Source organism: Staurois parvus, unplaced genomic scaffold (assembly GCF_062004578.1).
Source record: "Staurois parvus isolate SC_StPar_1 unplaced genomic scaffold, SC_StPar_1.0 ptg000203l, whole genome shotgun sequence".
Taxonomy (NCBI): Eukaryota; Metazoa; Chordata; class Amphibia; order Anura; family Ranidae; genus Staurois; species Staurois parvus.
Genome location: NW_028317999.1, coordinates 252,927 through 277,381, shown reverse-complemented (window position 1 = coordinate 277,381; position 24,455 = coordinate 252,927). Strand labels below are relative to the sequence as shown.

The 24,455-nt window shown below is 42.8% G+C and overlaps 1 protein-coding gene across 5 annotated transcripts in view; it reads left to right on the top strand.

The window, feature by feature from the left end:
- The window catches only part of MAPRE2 (microtubule associated protein RP/EB family member 2), a 239,535-nt gene extending 226,228 nt beyond the window's left edge, over positions 1-13,307 (top strand). For all 5 annotated transcript variants that reach the window (XM_089678318.1, XM_089678317.1, XM_089678316.1 and 2 more), the window contains 2 exons: positions 1,191-1,349; positions 10,600-13,307. In XM_089678318.1, the coding sequence (XP_089534444.1) occupies positions 1,191-1,349; positions 10,600-10,677 (237 nt within the window). In that variant the 3' untranslated portion in view covers positions 10,678-13,307. The remainder of the gene's footprint in view (positions 1-1,190; positions 1,350-10,599) is intronic.
- The last annotated feature ends 11,148 nt before the right edge of the window (positions 13,308-24,455 follow it).

Below are 24,455 nucleotides of genomic sequence, written 5' to 3'. Positions count from 1 at the left end.
GGAGTACCCGGAGGAAACACATGCAAGCACAGGAAGAACATGCAAACAACATATATAAGTTCTGTTTCATGCAAATATAAAAATATCTCCAGTCTATACAGCTGAAAACTGAAAATACATGCAAATTGGACTCTTGTACCAGAGACCGCAAAGATTTGACCATACACAGGAATGGTTAAAGCTGCATTGCCTATATATTCAGTGCCAAATCCATCCTATAATTTGTGGTTGTAATAACAACACTACATTGCCTGTTCTGTATGGAGCAGATAACTTTTTGAAAGCGGTCTACACCCCATAAAGAGCCCAATTCTCAACAAACAAATCTTTTACAACCCAACATGCCTGATAATTTCACCTGTGTACAGTAGCACTTTCCCCAGTTTATTTATGTTGTGGGCGAATCAGTGGTTGTTAAATGGGTATCTTAATATTTTTTTTTTTTCATTTTAGATAAAAAAAGATAGAGCAGGTAAGGTTTTAAAGCCCTATCAGTTTTTTACCACCTTTGTCCCATCGGAAGGATTTCCCTTCACTTTGTGCTCTGTAGATACAACAGGAAGTAAGAGGAAATCTCCCCAAAGTGAGGCTAAGGCCCATTTAGACAGTAATCACCAGAACAAGTGGATGGTTTCCTATCTCTTTTTGTTTTGGTGACAATTCAAAATTTTGGATTTTCCTTCACCTTCAGTCCTGGAGTATTTCCAGCTTTATGGGACTCCAGCTGGGAGATCACCCTCAGCTTCCATCACGGATGTAACAGGCCTCAAATGCGTTCCATGTAATCCTATGAATACTCTGCTGGTTGACGAGAGACACACAGAAAAGCAGTGTCACTTGCCTTCTAGTGGATTCTCTGTATAGGGATATACAGAGAACTGACTTCAGCAGGTGAAATAGAAAAACTGTTTAAAATAGTGAACAAGCCTGGACCTGATTAATACTCCTTTGAAATAAAGGGGGTTATAGTTACCTATAGTTATCCTATATATGTTAGGAGACAGACAAAAGATCTTACCTGAAATAGATGCATCTTTAATGAACATTGATATCTGTGAGACTGAAAAGCTGTTAGATGGGGAGCATTTAATGCAAAAAAAAGCAATTTGAACATATTTGTGTATATATATTTTTGTCCTGTTTGGAAACTGAAATGTTTTTTTTTTTTTTTTCCCCTAATTTAACTTTAGGTGCATTCATTAAAGCTTGCCCTTGAAGGAGTCGAGAAGGAACGAGATTTCTACTTTGGAAAGCTGAGGGAAATCGAACTTCTGTGCCAGGAACATGGACAAGAGGGTGACGACCTTGTCCAGAGGTTAATGGATGTCCTTTACTCTACAGATGATCACGTAGGTGTATGCTCATAAAAGCACAATGTCAAGACTTTATAACTTCATTATCAGATGCCTCCCAATCTTTTTTTTTTTTTGTTTTTTTTTGTTTATTTTTTTTTTCCTCTCCGTAAGCAAATAAGTTTCATTACAAATGGACATTGATTTTTTTTCTGTCTCTTCTCTCCCCTAAAATATAAGTGTGTTGGGATGTTGGAGAACCATTTACATTGATCATTGTTTATACAGAGATGTGCAAAGCAAATAATTGAACAGGTTTACTTGCACTGGTCAAATATGTAAGGTATTTAGTGTAATTTATGGCAAAAGTGACTCCACTGATTTTTGGTTAACTATGTTCCCAGCTTCCTGTACGCTACAGGAAAAAAAGTACTATACAATTTAGTGCATTTCCCTTTAAGTACCCCCCCTATGCTGCAGTGTCCTGGGATACACATCACACATCCCTGGAAGTGACAGGATCAGTCTCCCTGCAGTCTGGATTTCACATATGTGCAGTAAGGAGTCAGCTGTCAGTGATCTGTAAATCACACCAGACTCCCATATCCAGGATGGTGGGACAAAAGATCAGAAGCTCTGGGAACAAAAATACACAGAAGGGCTGGTAAGTACAGGTGCATCTCAATAAATTAGAATATCATCAAAAAGTTAATTTATTTCAGTAACTCGATTCAAAAAGTGAAACTCGTATATCATATAGAATCATTACACACAGAGTGATATATTTCAAGCATTTATTGCTTTTAATTTTCAAGATTATGGCTTACAGCTAGAGAAAACCCAAAATTCAGTATTTCTGAAAATTAGAATATTACTTAAGACTAATTTAAAAAAAAGATTTTTAATACAGAAATGTTGGCTTACTGAAAAGTATGTCCATGTACATTAAAGTATGCACTCAATACTTGGTCGGGGCTCCTATTGCACGAATTACTGCCATCAATGCAGCGTGGCTTGGAGGTGATCAGCCTGTGGCACTGCTGAGGTGTTATGGAAGCCCAGGTTGCTTTGATAGCAGTCTTCAGCTCGTCTGCATCGTTGGGTCTGGTGTCTCTCAACTTCCTCTTGACAATACCCCACAGATTCTCTATGGGGTGTAGGTCAGGTGAGTTTTCTGGCCAATCAAGCACAGTGATAATCACCATGATCATAAAACTAGGCATTAGTACTTTTGGCAGTGTGGCAGGTGCCATGTCCTGCTGGAAAATGAAATCAGTATCCCCAAAAAAGCTGCTCGGCAGAGGGAAGCATGAAGTGCTCTAGAAGTTCCTGAAAGAGGACCGTGCTGACTTTGAACTTGATAAGACGCAGTGGACCAACACCAGCAGATGACATGGCTCTCCAGTTCATCACTGACTGTGGAAACTTCACACAGGACCTCATGCAAATTGGATTTTGTGCCTTTCCACTTTTCCTCCAGACAATGGGACCTTGATTTCCAAATGAAATGCAAAATTTGCTTTCATGTGAAAAGAGGACTTTGGAACACTGAGCAACATTCCAGTCCTTTTTCTCCTTAGCCCAGGTAAGACGCTTCTGACATTGTCTCTGGTTCAGGAGTGGCTTGACACAAGCAATGCAACAGTTGTATCCCATGTCCTGGATACATTTGCGTGTGGTGGCTCTTGAAGCACTGACATCAGCCGTTTGTCCACTTCTTCTCAATCTCCCCCAAATTCTTGAATGGCCTTTCACAATCCCCTCAAGGCTGCGGTTATCCCTATTGCTTGTTCACCTTTTTCTACCACTTTCTCCTTCCACTCAACTTTCCATTAATATGCTTGGATACAGCACTCTGTGAACAGCCATCTTCTTTAGCAATGACCTTTTGTGACTTACCCTCTGTGTGGAGGGTTTCAATGACTGTCTTCTGGACTGTCAAGTCAGCAGTCTTCCTCATGATTGTGTAACCTACTTAACCATACTGAGAGACCATTTAAAGGCTCAGGAAACCTTTACAGGTGTTTTGAGTTAATTAGAGGATTAGAGTGTGACACCATGAGTCTACAACATTGAATGTTTTCACAATATTTTAATTTTCTGAGATACTGAATTTTGGGTTTTCACAAGCTGTAAACCATAATCATCAAAATTAAAATGCTTGAAATTTATCACCCTGTGTGTATGAGTTTCAATGTTTTAACTGAATTACTGAAATTAACTTTTTGATGATATTCTAATTTATTGAGATGCACTTGTATGTGTTCCAGAGTTACAGTACTTGTAGCTGCTGACTTTTCATTTTCCCCTAGCTGGGTAAAGTTCTTGCTTAACCACTTGCCTACAAGGCACTTATACCCCCTTATTTACCAGGCCAATTTTCAGCTTTCAGCGCTGCCGCACTTTGATTGACAATTGCGTAGTCATGCAACATTGTACCCATATGAAATTTTGATCATTTTTTTCTCACAAATAGAGCTTTATTTTGGTGGTATTTAATCTCCACTGGGCGCTTTACTTTTTGCGCTCCAAATAAAAAAAGTGCAAAAAAATTTGAAAAAAAAAAAGTTTCTTTGTTTCTATTATAAAATTTTTCAAACAGGTAATTTTTCTCCTTCACTGATGTACGTTGATGAGGCAGCACTGATGGGCACTGATAGGCGGCACTAAAGGGCACTGATAGGCAGTACTAATGAGGTGGCACGGATAGGCGGCACTAATATGCAGCACTGATAAGTGGCACTGATAGGTGACACTGATGATGGGTACTGATAGACGGCACTGACTGGCATCACTGCTGGGCACTGACTGGCGGCACTGACTGGCACAACCGCTGGGCACTGACTGGTGGCACTGACTAGCAGCACTGCTGGGCTGCACTGGTGGGTGGCACTGGTGGGCAGCACTTGTGGGTGGGCACAGGTGGGTGGCACTGGTGGGCACAGGTGGGTGGGCACAGGTGGGTGGCACTGCTGGGCACAGGCAGGTGGCACTTCTGGGCACAGGCAGGTGGCACTTCTGGGCACAGGTAGGTGGCACTGCAGAGTGGCACAGGTGGGTACACTGCTGGGCACAGGTGGGTGCACTGCTGGGCACAGGTGGGCAGAGCTAGTGGGCGCACTGCTGGGCACAGGTGGGCGGAACTTGCGGGTGGCACTGCTGTGCACCGATCATCAGGGCACTGATCATCAGTGCCCTGATGATCGGTGCCGATCCCCGCTCTGACAACAGCCGGTTCTCGGCAGTACTTTCCTCACGATCTGACAGCGTGAGGAAAGTGCAGCCGAGAACCGGCACTTGCATTTCCCTGTGATCAGCGTGTCATTGGACACCGCTGATCACGTGGTAAAAGGCTGCTGTGATTGGCCTTTTACCACAGCACGTGATCAGCTGTGTCCGTAGATCACAGCGATCACGGAGATCGCTGGGTGCGCGCCCCCTGGGGCGCACAGGAGAGCGCGTTCTGGGAGGACGTCATATGACGTCCACCCAGAACTGGCTGGCCGCAGTGCAGCCGTCATTCGGCTATCTGCGGTCGGCTACTAGTTAAGGTTTCATTAGGCAACAATATACATCTGAGTATACAGATATGTTTATTTTTACTTTAAAGTATAAGTGCAGACACCTGCAGCAGCTTTCAGTGCCCAGGGACATTTTGATTGTACATTGCATTGCTGAAGTTTACCAGCTACCTCCTGCCTCTCACACATATCTATTGGCCAGTGTGCAGCCTATTATAATGATGGCTCAATAGGAAAATATGCGGGCAAGTGTGAGCAGTCCAGCCTAAACACTACTGCAAAGGGTGGAGAGTTTGGACTCCTGCAGAGAGGGGTGCTTTTTGCGCTTTTTTATAATGACAGAATCACTTTCATGCACAGTTCATGCAGACTGCAGCTTGTAAAGATTGAGGAGTATGTACGGTATGCATTCTGGCTTCACTACCTTGTGAATCACTGATCATCAGTAGTATGTAGGACAGAAGTCTGGACCTCTCAGACATCACTAGTGACATATATGTCCAGGTCAGCTAACAAAACAAGTCAGCAGTGACATCTCTTATATTTCTTTCTCATGGGTTTGCTTTAATGGTAGGGTTGGTTGTCATGTAAGCTATTAGCTGTTTACTGCAGGCTCTCACACTGCTTGGAGCTAGCTAAAGGCTTGTGTAGGCCTTCTTGCAACTTGTTTAAATCAACAGCCAACACTGGTCTATGTTAGAACTCTCAGACTCAAGGTAAAGTTTTTTTTTAAGGATTTTAACAAATCTGTTTAAAGCTTTCTAAAATGTCTGCAGATAATTTATATGCTGTGTGCATTGTTCAGATTAGCAGAATAAATCTGTGAGAAATCAGTCTAAGAAACGTCCATATTATTTTTCAGAGGAATAATTCAGAAAGGGGGCATTTCTTGTGTACAGAAATGATTAAAAGAGAGAATAAAACTAGATATTCCCTGCTGACTGTGGTTGGAATGTGAATTCCATCTCTTGGACAGATCCTCTCCATTATTATTATTATAATCTTACTGCTGGAAGACAATCATCTGCTGAAGGGCAGATTAGTCACTTCAGCTACAAATTCCTCCCAGCTCTGAAAATGAAAACCTCCGTGCTTGGCTGTCATGACTGGCAAATAACCAGGAGCCCAAGTCACAGTGTCACTGTAAACTTGTATGTAATTGAGCTGCTTGCTTTTAAATCACAAATCCATATAAAAATGACCTAAGTGGGTACCGGTTTCCTGACCCCTAACACATTTTATATGCAGACGTGTATACTTGCACATGCAGCACTGCAGTGTCCTGTGTGTCTCATTTGTTCATATGGGTATCAACCCACCAATAAGGATCTCCCTGCACCTTTTCTCTAAACTTCCTGTCAGCCCTCACTGCTTGAAACATGTTAGAATGACTATGCAATGAAGAAGAGCCTTACTATCCCACAGTGCTGGCATTTCAGTTTGATATAAAACCGTGCAAGTGATATTGGGAAACAAATAGGAATGTATTTTAGAGCTTTATACCAGCAATATAATACACTATCAGCCTTGAATCCAACATCAGGACCATCCTTTGCACAAGACTGCTGACATTTAAGTCAATCATACATTGCATTAATATTAATTCAGTTTACGGTTCCATTCACATGGCCATATCTATCTTTTCTGCATGGCATGCAGAAAATATGCTAGTAGGAGATCCTGCGTAAAATACAAATCTTTATATGCATTTGGCCTCATTCACACAGATGTATCTGCCCGGGCAGAAGGCTGTCATCGCCCACATGGGATGCACAGGTGTTCATGCAGGCAGCCTGTTTAAATCCTTGACAGGCACGATCATGCACAGGTCTCCAAACAGAGGTCTGATGCATGTATCAGAACATTGTCTGTTTGTCTATGGATACATATACCCATGTGAATGAGGCCTTTAGATGCATACAACATTCTTCTAATAAATACAGCGATTCCTCAAATGGAGTGTACAGGTGTAAAACATGCAGGTCTGTGCATCCCTGGGTGTAGCTGTATCCTATTTTTTTTTTTTTTTGTATGTGTGACTAAACACAGCATAAGCTTTTGCCTGTAGACGCATCTTTGTGTATGGGCTCTTAGATTACTAGAGTGCTGCATTTAGATGCATAACAAAATGATACGCTGTACACATGTAAACAGTGTTTTCTTCTGCCCTTGTGAATGAACCCTAAAGGTGGGAAGCTCAGTAGGTCACTAAAGGTTAAGGTTCACATTCCATTAGCTTTCCTAATGGCAATGATACTTGGTAACAGGGTCACAGGAAAAGGGGTAGGCTACTGTTGTAATTGCAATGTGCAGAGAGAAGTGGACCACATAGGGGGAAGCAGTGAAGTGCTGTGACACCAGATAATGTCTAGTTTATTTGATCTCAGTCACCCTCTTAGACCTCATGCTGCAGAAAAGTAAATTGAAACATTTATCTATCAAGACTTGAATGTGTGTGTGTGTGTGTGTATGTATATATGTGTGTATATATATATATATATATATATATATATATATAATATATACACACACACACACACCCTACTGCTGTCGTACTACCATTTTATTGTCAAGTTATCTGTTATGTTTGGCCTTTCACAAACCATTTAAGGAATGTTTGAATTGAGTGTCAGGAGGTGAGGGATTGGATGGGCACAATTCTGTGCTCCATCATTTCAGGTGGATTTATAAAGGTTTGTGTGTGTAAGCGATATATCATTCTATACTTGTAGGGAGTGCAGATTCTACAGATAAATTTTTCTGTATATAATGTTAGATTCATTTTTAGCTTCTAGAGGCTGCTATGATCCCTTTATTACTGCTAGCACAATTCTTACATAGCACTTGAAAAGCTCTTCAAGTCCCACTGAGGCCAAGAAACCATTAACCTAGAGTGAGCAATGGAATATGCTATTGATGGATGTGTATGTCTTCACTGTGCATGTTAGTATGTGATCTAGTGGCCCATAATTTGCTCTGCCTATATTGTCATATGTGTACAAAGTATAATTTCGATAACACTAAAGCGAGAGAGTTTCTGTAATCTTAGCTGGCAACTGAAGAATACACATCATCATGAAGTAATGGTATTTTTATATGTACACTTTTATTTTGTATTCCCATTAATGTTTGTGATTTGCACTGAAAATGTCACATACATCAAGTGGTATGTGTTGCATGTTACCTATTGTATATACATTCACCAGCCACTTTATTAGGTACACCTTGCTAGTGCCAAGACAATATCCCCCACACCATTACACCACCACCCCCAGCCCGAACCATTGATATAATGCAGGATGGATTCATGCTTTCATGTTGTTTATGCCAAATTCTGACCCTGCCATCTGAATGTCGCAGCAACTAGTCTGCCCATTCCTCCTCTGACATCAACAAGGCATTTTTGTCCACACAACTGCCACTCGCCAGATATTTTCTTTTTTTTCGGACCATTCTCTGGAAACCCTATAGATGGTTGTGTGTGAAAATCCCAGTAGATCAGCAGTTTAAGTACTCATACCAGCCCTTCTGGCACCAGTAACCCTGCCACATTCAAAATAACTAAAATCCCCTTTCTTTCCTATTTTGAAGCTCGATGTGAAGCTCAGCAAGTTGTCTTCACCTCATCTACATTCATAAATGCATTTAGCTGCTGCCATGTGATTGGCTGATTAGCAATTTGTGTTACCAAGCAATTGTACAACTTGAATATATCAGAAAGACACTGCATTACAGCTTTTCAGATAAAACTGAGTCCAGATACTGATCTTCACGGGTTAAAAAGTAAATGGTTACAAAACAATTTACTTTCGTGAGAAGCTTTTTGTAGAAGCTGACATTCAGTGATTCTTTGACTCCATGGTAATTTAAAGTCAGGGAAGACAAATCACTTCTAGTTGTTTATTCCTGGTACTAAATTCATGCAGGATTTGCCTCTAAACAAACATTACCCCATTTAGTATAGAACTTATTCACAAACTGCATTACCTCTGCTGATCACTAGATGGCTCTGTATACATGTATTTGGTTTCTTTGTAAACTGCAGCACTTGTTTTGCAATGACATGAGAGGCAAGGTCAAATTGTCATTCTGTACAGTTCACATACATGCTCTTTCACATTTTGGCATTTCAGGGACCCTTACAACCTAATTCCCCTTTAGCAAACATGCACATACAAATCTAACACTATTTAAAATGGCAGCATGATTCCGGAATGTAGAAGGACGGTGGATCGCTAAGCTCCTGGATGCCCTGGCAGTGGGTTTTTTCGCAGCTCCTAAAAGCCCCTACCACTAAAAGCTTTTAAAAGTCTATGTGCGCATGGACACATAGGATAACATGGAGGGCGTTTGGATGCTGTAAAAATAAAAATTCCTGACACCCTTAAAAGTGGCTGCAAAAATGCCCTGTGTGCATAAGGCCTAAAAGTATGCAAAATCTTGAGTCAAACATGCAAATCATGAGCGCATAATTGAGCTACATATATTCCGCAGTCATTCATATGTTGGATTAAATCCACCTGTTTGTACTATTATCTCAGGAAAGGAGGACTTTTCTCTACTATTTGTTTTTGGACACAAGATGATGGGATATTTTATTTGTTTGTGGTTATTAATACACCAGTAATATATTTTTATGTTCAAAAGGGATGATTTAAGCAAATTTTTTGTTTTTTACACTATTTGGATATTATATAATTTTAAGGATACACACTATTCTGTAGTTTATTAATTTAAATTAGCACAGATATTGATATTGACACTATTTATGAGTTGGTGTGGTGTGTTTGCGAACCTATTTGTGCATATCCAAAAGGTTTTTTAATCTTATATATTTTTGGTTCACGATATAATTTTTATTATTTTTTATAATTTATTTGAAATTCACCATATTAGCTCACGAGTAATAATTAGCACTTGATTGAAATTCACTTACAAACATGCAAAAACACTTCTACTTTTTCACTGGGAAACCTGAGCCTGGAATGGTGCACAAAACCTTCTTGATGATGTCAGAGGCCCCACCCAATACATCAGAAGTCTCCCTATCACATCAGAAGTCTCCCTATCACATCAGAAGTCACACCCATCAGGTCAGAGGCCCCACCCATCACATCAGAAGTCCCCCCATCACATCAAAGGTCACACTCATCATGTCAGAATCGCCCCTGTACATGATAGCTCCCCGTTTAATCAGAGTACCCCCATGGCAGAGCACCCCCATCACATTAGAGTCTCCCCATGATCACAGAGTCCCCCGATCAGAGTTTTCTCATTGCAATAGAGGTACCTCATCATAAAACCCCCCAAACACACTGTCCTCTTTTCATATTAAAGCATTACCTTTTGGCTTCTGCATCCAGGCTGAGGGCAGGAGGTGGAGCAGGTCTGGAGGAGGCAAACTTCCATCCCCTACTGAATGCTGGGGGTGGCCCTGCATACCACTTGCCCTGGAACAGCATTGTGTGTTGCCATGGTAGGAGCCAGTTGGCCATTAACACCATAGCAATGCATGATGCTGTGTGTTCTGCCCTTGAGTGTCATTGGATGCTATTATGTTGGTAACCAGCCCATCTGCACCATGTTAACTCATTATGCTGATCCAGGGATGAATCCCAGGGAAACCCAAACAGCACCCCAGGGTGCCTCAGCTTCCCTGTTGAGAAACACTGGTCCAGCCTGTGGTGACAGATTATCCCTTGCCCAAAAAAAAGTGTGCCTAAAACTGCTGTATTGCATCAAATAAAGTACAAAGTGGTAAAAACATAATGTCTGTTTAATTGCAGGAAGGCCACACAGACCAACATGAAGGTGACGAACATGACCACGTTCAGGAGGATCCACAGCAGCAGGATGAATACTGACCACCGATCCTTTCATCCCCCTCACTGTTGTCATTTCACGTGGGACTTTCTTTCAGGAGAGCAATGTGTGGCCAGTCACTATCGGCACACCCTTACCATGTAATGTACTATAGTGAGCTCCAGCCAACCACTGCATTCTGTACCAGTTACTTCCCTACAACGTGTTTACAGAAGTTGTATTCCAGCCCATGCAGAAATGAGAGGGCAAGGGGCTACTCGGCAGCAGCTTGTTACACTTGACTGTTTCAGATTGTTTTCAGATCTTTTCCCTTATTTTTTTATTTATTTGTAAGTGAGCTATCTCTTTGTTTTCCAACTGCTTGCTTCTAATTGTAATATCGTAGAATATTTATATATTCATGTCATGATTAAGAAGTGTCACTACCACTTATCACGAATGTAAAAGTGCTAAGTCATAAAACAAACTATACACAAGTCTTTTACAAACCTATTGAGGTAAGCAGAGAAGATAACTAGAAAGCAGATGTAATGTTTATTTCTATTAGAGGGTTCATTAGTTTTTCCCTTTACTGTACTAAAATGCAGTCACAAGATAAAGATCATGTCATCTATTTAGAGTGCATATAGTGTATATGCAGTTCTGTGTGCCACCAATATATTCTGTATATTATAATAATCTTTACTTGCCTCCCTGTCACTATATATTGCAGGGGGAATGGAGCCATATTATAAAGAAAGGTGAAGAGAAATGTTTGCTCAGAACAACCAATTAGGTTACATCTCTCCATGCTGCACTAGAAATGTTATACTTGGAATCTGGCTGGTTGCTCTGGGCACTTCCCTGATTTCTCTCTTCCCCTACTGGTTTTGCAGATTAGCTCAGTTGACTCTTGCAAGGAAAATTGTTTGCTTTCTAGGTCTTCCATACTTTGAGGATTGTTTTATCCTATGCAGGAAACACTTTCAGTTTGAGAACTGCATATGATTTTACACCCCTAAACATGACACCCATCAGAACATATAGCTTTTTTTTCGTATTTTCCTTTACTTGGATAAAATGCATATTATATTAATATTTTTGTAAGTGTTTATTGCATTTCTATTTTGTTATTGTTGAATTAGTAAGTTGCCAACTGCAGTTCACACAATAGTTGAGTTTTTATGTGGGTAAGTGTTACTATTGGGTCCCTGAGTGTTCATCTCACTGAGATCTGTGTGCTTTTTATGGACATTTGTTATCTATCCTGGCTAAGAGCAGGCACCTGTTCCATGAGATCCATACTGCACCAGCCTTTTTACCAATACTGTTGTTGGAATGAGCCCAGTCTGATCACATAGTGAATCCCATCACTGGTATGATCTTTTTACTGCCAGGATCCCTCAAAAATTATGTCACAGCACTATAATAGCAGAAGATAGACAGTTACACTAAAAGAAAAGCTTCTACTAGTACAATCTCCTCAAAAAGCTTCTACTGGGATAGTCTCAGTTTCCACTTCTACATCTTCCTAAGAGTTCACGGCAGTAACACAATATTTATATCAGTGGCAATATCATATGATGCTTACAAGGCAATAGTAATGCACTGTAGCTATCTAATGCAGTATTAATAAGCTGTAATTCACGATATCACCAATAACAATGTATTCTTTCCCATGAATATACTACCTCTAATAGAAAATGGCGTATCAAAGGGATTGAAGACTACATAAACAGCTTTAAAGTGCTTTGTTCTCTTCATGTAGCCTAGGAAGACATTTCGGGCCCTTTTATAAATAATCGATTGCAAAGAGTGGTACGCAGTAAGTTAAAATCACTAGTCACAGATAAGCGTTCATTGTTAAAGCCAAATATGTGACTTGTTACCACAAAGCAGTACCCTAAACTGTTATTTAAAAAAGCTGTTTTGCTGGCTGAACAAGCTCACATGGCTGGGGCAAACCATTTTAAGAGCCAAACCACTTTTTCAAATGATAAAACCTGTGTGCTCGCTAGAAAACACTGAAATTGCTTAGAGACTTAATGGAAACCATTTTGTGAGCTACAGTGGGGACATATATAGAACTGATAAGGGTTACAAACACTCTGCTCCTAAATGGCTGCCCCAAAGGGTTGTAGGTGGCAATTGGTAGTGCAGTAAGGATGCCAATATTGTAAATCAGCCTTAAGGAGCTGGTAAATTGGTTTAGAAATGTTAAAAGAAAGTGCAACAGTCTTCTGTGGCTTGTACTGCTGTATATTTAATAGCTAATTTCTTTTCATTATTTCAGTATTTTCCTTTCTTTTGTCTTTTACTGAGTAGCACATCATGAAAAAAAAAGTTCTATATGAAATGTAAACTGTAAGGAATGTAAACATATGTATTGTTAAATATAAATAGACAGGTAATGAAGTCCTGATTAGATGGAAAGAGTCTTATTTGGATGTATCACACTCATTTTACCATCCACACAACTTGTCGCATGATAGAGTAGGTTTTTTTGTCTATGAATATGTGAATAACTTGCGTTTTATCTTTTTACATATTTAATAAAAAAGTATATGTTATAAAAAAAAATGCCAATTTTACCAACTATTCAACTTCGGTGCAAATTGTAATTGTCTGTCTGTTATTAAAACCACCAGATTCATTTTAAGATGCATTTTGTCTAATAAAAAGAGTTAAATTATGAAGGAAAAAGAAAGACTTGATTACAGGGCTTCAGACTCCGTAAGCATATAATTAATAAAGCCCAACCCAATTATAAAATAGAAATTGATTTTGTTGGTGAAATTTAATGATTTATTGACCGTGATGTATGAATTCCAAATACATTCCTAAATCAGTTAATGGTTGCTGGTTAAACTACTGTAGGCATACGTAGTACCCCTTCTCCCAGGAGTATGAACCACGATAATTCCCAGCATGCTGCAGCTGCGTTGTCATAGCAGAAAAATGGTCCTTTGTACATGATTCCTGGCCATCCATTCTCTTCTAATGGCTTTGCAACATACAGCTGCACACAAACATGTGTGTAGGGTCTCATTTAGCTGATAGACCTTCTGCATTGTGGAAACATCTTTATGATGTCATCACTCATGCTTAACCTACACTCATGCCATCTTACATGCAGGCAGTGATGATATGATTCTGACTTCAGTCCAATGTCTTAGTTGTCCACATTAATTTTTAACTAAAAAGTAGAAAGCTCATACATGTGCCCCTCCATTGTCTAAAATATGGCACCAAACAACTCTATGGCTATGGTTCACAGCTGCTTGATATTTTTCGAATACAAAACAGCTGGGCCTCTGAATACCATTGAAAACACTTCAGTTTCTGAGACTAGGCTATTGAATGGCCATGAAAACATTCTAAGCATGGTAGTAGAAGTGGAGATGCTTAGAGTTTGTATCCTTTTTGCAAAAAGCGACTGAGATCCTCACTGGTCATCGGAGGGCTTAAAGCCTAACTCCATGTTTACTTTCACTTTAAACTGAGCCAAGCTGGCCCAAACAAACTGTTTTCTGTGCTATTGTGGCTTCTGTCAGTGTTGTAAAAACTGTATGTAGCATCAGCTACATACAGCATGCAGCGCTGTTGTCAGATGATGTCAAAATCAAAGAAGCCAATGAGAGGAAGCCTTGTATTCATTGATAAAATGCAAGGCATCCTGTGATTGGCTGGGTATTGCTCAGCCTGACTCAATTTTGTTTTTGGCAACAGACTGTTTACCATTTCTGAAACACAATACTGTACACTGTAGCAGATGCTATATACAGTTCATACAGCACTGACAGCTGGCCACATCTATTGTTAAATGTTAATTTTAAGTAAACGTAAACATGGAATTAGGCTTTAACCCCTTCTACGCTGCCCCATAGCAGAAATACTGCTACAGAGTGGCACGGGTGCGCAAAATCACGTGTGTGTGTGTGTGTGTGTGTGTGTGTGTGTGTGTGTGTATATATATATATATATATATATATATATAGTTTTGATTTTCTTGACATTCACATACGTTATAGCAAGATTTAATGGCATACAGTTGTGCTCAAAAGTTTGCACACCCTTGGAGAATTGTTACACTATGTTACCATTTTGAAAGAAAAAACATGAGTGAGCAGGCAAAACACATTTCTTCTATTTCTTATGGGATTCGTATACAACTGTAGGTCATCACAGAATGACACAATTATAAAACAAAACATGGCAACAAATAAACAAATGAAATGTCCCTTGCCCAAAAGTCTGTATACCCTTAGTTCTTAAGACTGTGTATTGCCCACTTTAGTATCAATGACAGCCTGCAGTCATTTGTCATAGTTGTCTATGAGGCCCAAAATTCTTGCAGATGGTATAACTGCCCCTTTTTTTGCCAAAATGCCTCCAGCTTATGCAAAGTCTTTGGTCATCTTGCATGAAACGCACGTTTGAGATTTCCCCAGAGTGGGTAGATGACATTGTCAGGAGACTGTGATGACCACTCTAGTGGTTACAGCACAAAAAGGTGAAGGCTCTGGAGGGTCAACTTGGCCTTGTGCTAAGGGTCATTGTCATGCTGGCAAGTCCAAGAGTATCCCATGCAGAAGAATGCAAATTGCCAGTATTTTCTGTTAACATGCTGTATTCATCTTTCCATCAATTTTCACAAGATTCCCTGTGCCTTTAGAGCTTACACATTCCCCAAAAAAAAAATCACTGAGCCACCACCATGCTTCACAGTGGGGATGATATTCTTTTTGCCATATACCATGTTGAGCCCTCTTCAAACATAGCGCTTATGGTTGTGACCATAAAGCTCTATTTTGGTCTTGTCACTCCAGATTGCAGTGTGCCAGAAGCTGTTAGGCATGTCAAGGTGTTGTCTGCATATTGTAACCAGGCTTTTTTTTTTTTATAGCATTGGTGCAGTACAGACTTCTGTCTGACAACTTGACTGCAGCTCATTTTGGTTCAAGTATTGTTGTATTGTGCTCTTTGAAACAACTGTAGGGTTTTTTCTTTTACAATGAATTTTATTATAGATAGCACAACAAAGAAACAGTCAGAAGCAAGCTCATTGACACAAAAAAATAAGATGTGCAATTCTGTTAAAGAGGACATAACAAATGCATTGAAGTATTAACACAGTGAGAAACGGAGTACAAAAACACAATTTATAAAATAATGGAATGAAACCCTATAAATTGCGGTAACAGCAAACAAGTGGTGATCAATGAGCTAGTGGGCAAAGGCCAAGGATAATCACCAAAGTCGCATACAGATGATAGGAAAAGCTGAGCATGGAGTCTCACTGGACACACATCGGAACTCTACACCAAGGACTCTCAAGAAAGTCCGACAGGTATATAAAACATTACAGGCTCGATTCTCCAGGGGTATCACAATCAGCACGTGTAACATGAAAACTGACAGAAACGAAAGAAAGGAAGAAAAGAGAAAAGCGGAGAAGGGAGAAACCAGAATAGAAAGACAAAGGGGGCTCCAGGGGATTGCGGCAGGAGAGTCTCATATCGACAGGAGGGTCTGGTCAAATCTAGACTGTTGAGCCACATCAATCCAGGGGCACCAGATCTGCAGAAACTTAGTGTGGGTGCCCAACAGCATAGCCATTAGCTTCTCATTGACCATTATAAAATTCATCCGATTCTTAACGGTTTCAAAGCTAAGAAGAGGGTTTTTCCAAGCTCTCGCAATCGTCAATTTGGTAGCCATAAATAGATGCGAAGCTAACTGCTGCTCAGGACGGAGTAGGCCTACTAATGGTTTAAACAATAGTGCCTCATATGGGTTACGCTTCATATTTGTGTGTAGCATAGTGCAGAGAAGGGCACAGATCCTAATCGATAGTCTGCATACCTTGGAGCAAGTCCAACAGATATGGGCTATGGTACCTATTTGTTGACAACTCCAAAAGCAAGTCGGAGAATATGAGGAACGAGCCAATTGGGCAGGCGTATAATACCATCTATAATGGACCTTGTAGTCATTTTCTAATATAATAACATTCCTTGAGCATTTAGACAATGCTTGAGTCATGATCCGCTAGTCTTGCTGATCTAGACAACCCTTGAGTTCCGATTGCCACAGCTGATAAGAGCGAACCGGGGGTGTCCTATAAGAAATGACGGCGGAATAGACAAGGGAGATCAAGCCTGGCGCATGAGGCCTGTGCCTGCAAAGACTTTCGAAGGGGGTCAGCCTATAGGGACCCGAATGGGCTCGTAATAATGTAGTAAGCAAGTGATGGAGTTGGAGGTAGCTAAAATGTTCCCTCAACGGCATGTCATGAGAAGAACGCAGAGTCTCAAAGTGAGTATCCAAGTAGGAGAGAGCAAGGAGTGTACATCATTGAAGCCATGGGCTGGCCACCATGCAAACTGTCCAGGATTCTCAAGGCTCGGGGGAAACAATGGGTTGCGGAATAGGCGCAGGTAAGTGAGCAGAAATGAGACCAGCTGAATATTTAATGGAGTCCCAAAGTCAAAGCGTATGTGTTAATGTCGGATTAAGAGGTGAAGAGCGACGAACGGGGAAGCCATGGCAAAGAAGAAAGTGGCGTCGGGTGAGAGTCAATCAGATCCACTGTGGCCCACAGGGGAATACTGCGAGACGCGTGAAGATGGGCTAGTGGAGCATTATTCGCTGCTAAATAGTATGCATGAAGATTCAGGACAGACGGTCCACCTTAGTTCCTATGGGTAAATAAATTTATTAGGTCTGATGAAAAGGCTGGTTGCCTTGAAACGCGTCACCGCCCCTTTGGATGACTTCTAACAACGTCTTGACGTCACTTCCGCTCGGTGGCCATCTTGGATGCGTCTCAAGCTGGCCCCATCAACCACGCTGATGTGAGAGACCAGCAGCGCCTGCCCTGAGCACGGTTCCTCCCTGCACCGCGACTCCCGGTAACTGCGCCTGCCATCCTCACTCCTTCCGTTGGGACCCGCCTAGAGTGCCAGCCATTGGATACACCCTGGCACTGCAGCCATCCGCCTGTGATGTGTAGCTCAGATGACGTCCTCCTTCTTATACCTGATGCCTGATATATACCCACGTCTTGTGAGTTTTTTAATATCTTGTGTGCAATAAACTATTTTTATCCTACTGCACTTAGTCTGGCGCACCTCTCTCTTTTCTCTATTCCTCTACTACAGAGTTCGGTTTACTCTAGAGAGTGCAAGCCTCACGACGGTGCCTACATTGCAGCTTTGTATGTGTGTGTGTGTGTATATATATATATATATATATATATATATATATACACATACGTATGTATACCATCTGTTCACCTCCTCCTCCTACTACTCAAGCTGTACTACCTGCCTTATACCCTGTATATACATATATATGCCCCATTCCCTGTGTCATTTTGTTGTTTTAAAAAAAATAACCCCTAAGAACTGAACTTTTTATATTGCGTCTAAGACTTTTTGTGTGAACACTATACGCATCACCATCTCTCTTGCACCAATTATATCTTCTGTTTGGCCACCACGCAAACAGTCCAGGTTTCTCAAGGCCCGGGGGAAACAATGGGTTGCAGAATAGGCGCATCGAAGGTAAGTGAGCAGAAATGAGACCAGCTGAATATTTAATGGAGTCCCAAAGTCAAAGCGTATGTGTTAATGTCAGACTAAGAGGTGAAGAGCGACGAATGGGGGAGCCACAGCAAAGAAGAAAGTGGCGTCAGGTGAGAGTCAATCAGATCCACTGTGGCCCACAGGGGAATACTGCGAAACACGTGAAGATGGGCTAGTGGAGCATTATTCGCTGCTAAATAGTATGCATGAAGATTCAGGACAGACAGTCCACCTTCGTTCCTACGGGTAAATAAATTTATTAATTCTAGGGCGTGAGGATCCCCAGATGAAAGACAGAAGCTTCCGTTGATGAATGCGTAAGATATGCAAAGGGACAGGGATCGGCAAAACCCGAAACACATATAATAGTTTTGGGAGATAAGTCATATGGATTGCATTAATTCTACCGAACCACGAAAGCGGGAGATGAGCCCAAGAAGACATTTCCATCAAATCCCTAAAAACAGAGGGAAATTTAGCCTGATGCAGTCCTTCATAAGAGGGGGTGATCTTAATCCCCAGGTATGGCAAGACTGAAAGCCATTGAAAAGAAAATGATTGTTTCAGTGTTGCCAGCAGCATGGGGGAAAGGGTAATAGACATGGCTTTAGATTTAGAGGGATTGACAAAGAGGCCTAAAAGGGCAGCGAAGGAGTCCAGAACCACCAGACGGTTGGGCAGAGTAAACCTTGGATTAGTAACCGACAGCAATATATCGTCCGCAAACAACAGTTTATGCTGGGAACTGGCTATGCCCCGCCCCTTAATATCAGGATGCATACAGAGAGCTTCTGCTAGGGGCTCCAAAGCCAAGATAAATCATATGGGAGAGAGCGGACAGCCCTGTCTAGTTTCTCTACCAATTGGAAACATCGAGGACTCAAACCCATAGTATTTTGGTTAGTGATTTGAACGGTTCACCGCTGTACATTTTTATCTGCCACATTGGCGAAGGCCTTCATGATTTTATCATGCAATTTTATCATGTGTGTTCACTATTTTACCTTTGATACATTAATAAACATTTTTACGTCTTGATATAATACACTATGGATACTATTTTTTGCTCCACGCCGAGCATTTAACTCCCCAGGATCCTATGGTGACTACCCGAGACCCAGAGGAGAGTGATTCAATTTGCTGACCCCCATCGCACCACACTACTAGAGAAGACCTCTAAAGGCGACATCCCACTACTGAGAGAGTATTTATCCAGTGTGAGCGGCACCTTTTCCAGGACACGAGGGGACCTCTGGCCTAGATCATTGCGCTTTTATAACGTGCATCTGGTGAGTGCGCATTTTTAATATTTCCTGCACGACACCATGTTTATGCCTCACCGGAATTAATGAAGTCACCTATCCACCTAATAACGGAGAACTGTATATGATTAATTCTGGACATTAATATTGGTTTACTTGATAACCATGAGGTTTGGTCAGCCTCAGGCATACGCACGTGTATATTGTTTAATAGCGCTGCACTTTTTACATTTATATTATTTAAGTTTTGCTTGGGGGCACGTATATAGCGACGAAATCCAACGGAGGAACGAGGGACCAAAACCAAAATGGTGAAGGACCAACATGAGGTAAGGTCAGGATAAGGTGTCGAAGGCCTTATTAACATCCAGGGATAAGAGCAAGATTTCAATTTTGTGAGTATGAGCCTGGTGTTGAAACTGTAAAATTCATCTGACTGTGTCCCCTGCTTGCCTATGGGGGATAAAGCCCACCTGATCTTTTTTGATCAGACAAGAAAGGAAAGAGTTCAAAGGGGTAGCTAACATTTTAGCAAGGATTTTCATATCAGCATTAAGAGAGATTGGCCTATAGTTCGCCCAAGAAGAATGGTCCTGGTCCGGTTTCAGGATCATGACCACATTAGCAGTCAGCAAGTCGGGGGGAAAAGGCTGAACCTCCTTACACCGCATTAAACATGGCTGCGAGATGAGGGGCCAGAACATCAGCAAGTTTCTTATATTACAAGGCCGTGTAGCCATCAGGTCCTGGACATTTGCTTGTCTTCAAATCGGCGATACAGCGCAAGACTTCCAATACTTGACTATCACGATCCATCAAATCTCTATGAGCTTGAGTCAGAGTAGGCAAGGACAATCAAGATAAAAAGTCAGAGATAGCATGGGGTTCTGCCCGAGTAGGGTCTGTGTAAAGTTTAGCAAGGCGGTACTGAAACTCCACCAACACCTTTGCAGGATTATTGGTTAGTACATTACGACGAGTACGTAAAGAGATCAGTTCAGGATTGTGTGTAAAAGAACGCTAGCATTGAGTCTGGTTTATTTGCTCTGCTGTACCACTCCAGCATAAGGAGCAAAAGGCATCATCTGTTAAGCAAAGATCCAATTCCAGGCGAGCCTGGTCCAACAACCTTTGGTTGGAGGGAGTCGGTGATTGTTTAAATTGAGATGATGCCGTAGCTAATTTTGTTTCAAGCTGACGCTTTTTATGTTGCCTCTCCCGTTTGCGCCTTGAGGCTACTCGGATAATATGACCTCAAAGGACTGCCTTGTACGCTTTCCACAGTGTCACTGAAGAAGAGACAGAACCTGAATTGAGCTAAAAATATTCCACAGATTTGCGCAGAAAATTTTCAGCGAAAGCAAGGAGTCGTTCATACGCCAAGAAGAGTAGGAAGGCTTGCCAAGAAAGGATTGACAGACCACCAAAATGGAGTCATGATCAGACCATGGCACAGTAAGAATAGAGATAGAGTGCACAAGAGGAAGATGTTTTCGTAAGACTAGTGCATAGTCAATTCTGGAGTGTGAGTGATGAGGGTGCGAGTAATAAGTGTAGTCTTTCCCCCCAGGGTGGAGCTCACGCCACAAGTCTACCAAATCACGAGTCCGTAAGGTTTGAGAGAAAGCTTTGGCTGCAGTGGAGGGATTAGAGTCCTCTGGGGGATACTTATCAAGAGCAGGATTCAGAACTAAGTTCCCTGCTACCAGAAGAGTGCCTTGTTGGTGGACCGCCAAAAGAGAGCAGGCTTGCGATAAGAAAGGTCCAGGATTAACGTTGGGAGCATAAAAAGTGTGACGTCTATATCCTGAATTGTACCCTGTAATAAAAGATACCTACCATTTGGGTCCGCAATAAGCTTCACACAAACAAATGGGGTTTTCTTATGGAAACCAATGAGGACTCCCCTTTGTTTTGTAAGGCCAGTAACCTGAGGATAGCAGGCATCAAAATACTTCGGCTAGAAGTAGCAGAAAAGTGAGTTTCTGTCAGGGCAGGAGCCGAGGAACGGACAGGCAGGCCTAACAATGTAACGCACTGGCTGACGACAACCACCACCCACAGACCGAAGTCCCTCAGGGCGCGGAGTCCAAGTCCCAGGCTGCCCTTCACCAGGGCCCCCTGATGGTGGGGATGGACTTGACGCAGCCAGGAACCAGGTTGCGGCCCCCGAGACACCTCAGCTGCGATAATGGCCGCCACCAATGGCGTGTAGCTGGTGGAAGAGACAAAAGAGTAGTCAGACAGGCCGGGGTCAACAACAGCAGGACAAAACAGTACAGGACAGCAGACGAGAATCACAGGTCACAAGCCGGGTTCAGCAACAGAGGGTCAGATCAAAGGAGAATACAAAGAATAGTAAAGTCACAAGCCGAATCAGATACCAGGAGAGTCACGAGAGTCAGAACAGAGTAATAGCAACACAAAGACACAGGACACAAGTGCAAAGAGCATGTGCGGGCCACAGGCTTATATGTCATCAGCCACGCCCCTCTGGGGGATGGACCTCAGAGACCTGAAGGCATAAAAGGATTCCCACCATGCACAGCAGAATCCAAGATGGACGCCAGCACATGCAGTAACATAACCTCAGGGAAAAGGTAGGACCTTGACAGTTTCCTGTAGGCAAGCAAAATCCACGTAGCAAGCCTGGAGAAGCTTAAATATTTTCACTCGCTTTTGGGAAGGGGGGGGGGTTCATACCCTGAGCATTCAGGGACAACCAATTTAGCGACATGGTAACCAAAAAAGAAGAGGATAGTCTCCATCATGAGCCCCGGAAAAAATACGGTGAAAACACAAGATACACATAACAACAGACCAGGAAAAGGAAAAAAAAGGCAAGGAAGAGGACATAAAACTATCTCGTATACAGGCAATATACATTTGACACAATAAGATCAGCACAAATAGCATAACAACCAGTTGTGGGGTAAACCCACATGTAGGCTGGGTAGCGGGTAGGACAACGGTCCAATCTACACACCAGCTTGAGCGGGGACGCATTGGTCCACCGGAATTACTTGGCTTAACTAAAACAAAAAATTATTTAGTAAACATAGGCGACACAGAGGCAAGTAAAAGCCCAGGATAGCCATATGCCATATGCGTGAGACCACTCATGGGTCCAGCCCAATAAGCAGGGTCACGCCCATAGTAGAATATTCACCTCCAGTGTCGCCCATCATCCGCAAGAGAAGTGGGGACAACTTAAGCAAAGTTAAAAGGCCACAAGGGCCTAGGCCCCAGTAAAAGAGGTAATATATCACGTGACTGTAGAGAAGCAGGAGATTAACTAAATGGAGCGCTCAAGGGCAATGTCGCTCGTACTGCTAAAATGGAAAAAAGTAGGAAATTCAACAGGATACTCATTGTCAACTCGTGGAGACTATCTGGAATCATTGAGCCTGAAGGGTTCGAAGAGCTTGAGAGCTGTTTTGACTCAAGGGAGGTGACTTGCGTGAAGATTGAGATCCCCGCAAACGTGCATGGATAGAGGCCTCCTCGGCCTGGATGGTGGCAAGTCGAATTTCAGTTCCTGGAAGTGGTGACGAAGATCCGCTGGAGAAGAAGCCTGGAACTGATGACCTTGGTAGGAGAAGGAGAGTTTAAACGGGAACCCCCATCTATATTTGATATCAGCTAACTGTAGAATTTGTAGGTAGTGTCTCAGGGTTTGGCGTTTTGCTATTGTGACTGGAGACAAATCAGCAGACAGCTGAGAGGAGTTACCCTGGAATTCCAATGTTGGTCAGTTCCTAGCCACCTGCAAGAGGTGTTCTTTAGTGCGGTAAGAGTGGAACTTAATAATAACGGGCACGCTGGGGGAGCGGCCGGCCGAGCCTCCCCGCCGCTTCACCCCTGCCTCCACTGTAGCGGTGCCCGTCCCTGCAGGGCCCAGCCGCAGTCAAACCACTAAACCACCAGGGACACTAACAACAGGGCGCATACATACCACTACCCACCAGGGACTCAAGAATACAGGGGCCACCACATACGCCCCCAGCCCTCAACCCTGCTACCTCCCGCTGCAGCCCGCATCCAGGCCGCACGTTGCACCCAGGCCGCGCTACACTACCTAGGCCAAGGGCCTACATTAACACCAAAGCACCTAGCCTGGCAGGGCCTACTGCGGCCTACCATGACACCCCCCCCCCGGACAACCCAAAATGAGCCTGCATCTGGCCTAAAGGAGCTCCACCCGCACACCCCCATCCACACCCATAAGAGTGACCTGAAGCGAGCGCTTCCCACACCACTGAGCCCAGCAGATGATCTCGGCCTGGCGAGGCCCACCACCGCCTCCCACAAAGCAACCCTACCCTCCCACTGACCCGAACACCTTCACTGGTAGGCTTACACGCTCCTTCACATCCCGCTCCCATGCCACCTTTCTCACCCTTCTTCTCCTAACCGTGGGGGACATCTCCCCGAACCCTGCCCTGCCACTACCTCGTTCATCCACAAGGCACCCTCCCACTTCCACGTCCTGCCGCAGCCCCCTCAACCTAGTACCTGTCTCTCTGCTCCCCAAAACCACCCCGCCATTTTCATGTGCACTCCTGAATGCCCGATCGGTGTGCAACAAGCTCACCGCCATCCACGACCTCTTTGTTTCCTGCTCCCTCAACCTGCTAGCGATCACAGAAACCTGGATCCAAGCCACTGACTCTACCTCCCCTGCAGCACTCTCCTATGGAGGTCTCATCTGGACCCATTCACCCAGACCCAACGGTCGAAAATGTGGTGGGGTTGGTCTGCTCCTGTCACCACTGAGCACCTTCCAAGTCCTCCCAAACCCCCCCTCTCTATCCTTCTCTTTCTTCGAGGCCCACTGCATCCAATTATTCTCCCCAACCCCCCTGAGGATTGCTGTAATCTACCGGCCTCCTGGACCCGTATCCCGCTTCCTTGATGACTTTTCCGCCTGGCTACCCTTCTTCCTATCTTCCGAGCTACCCACCATCATCCTTGGAGACTTCAACATCC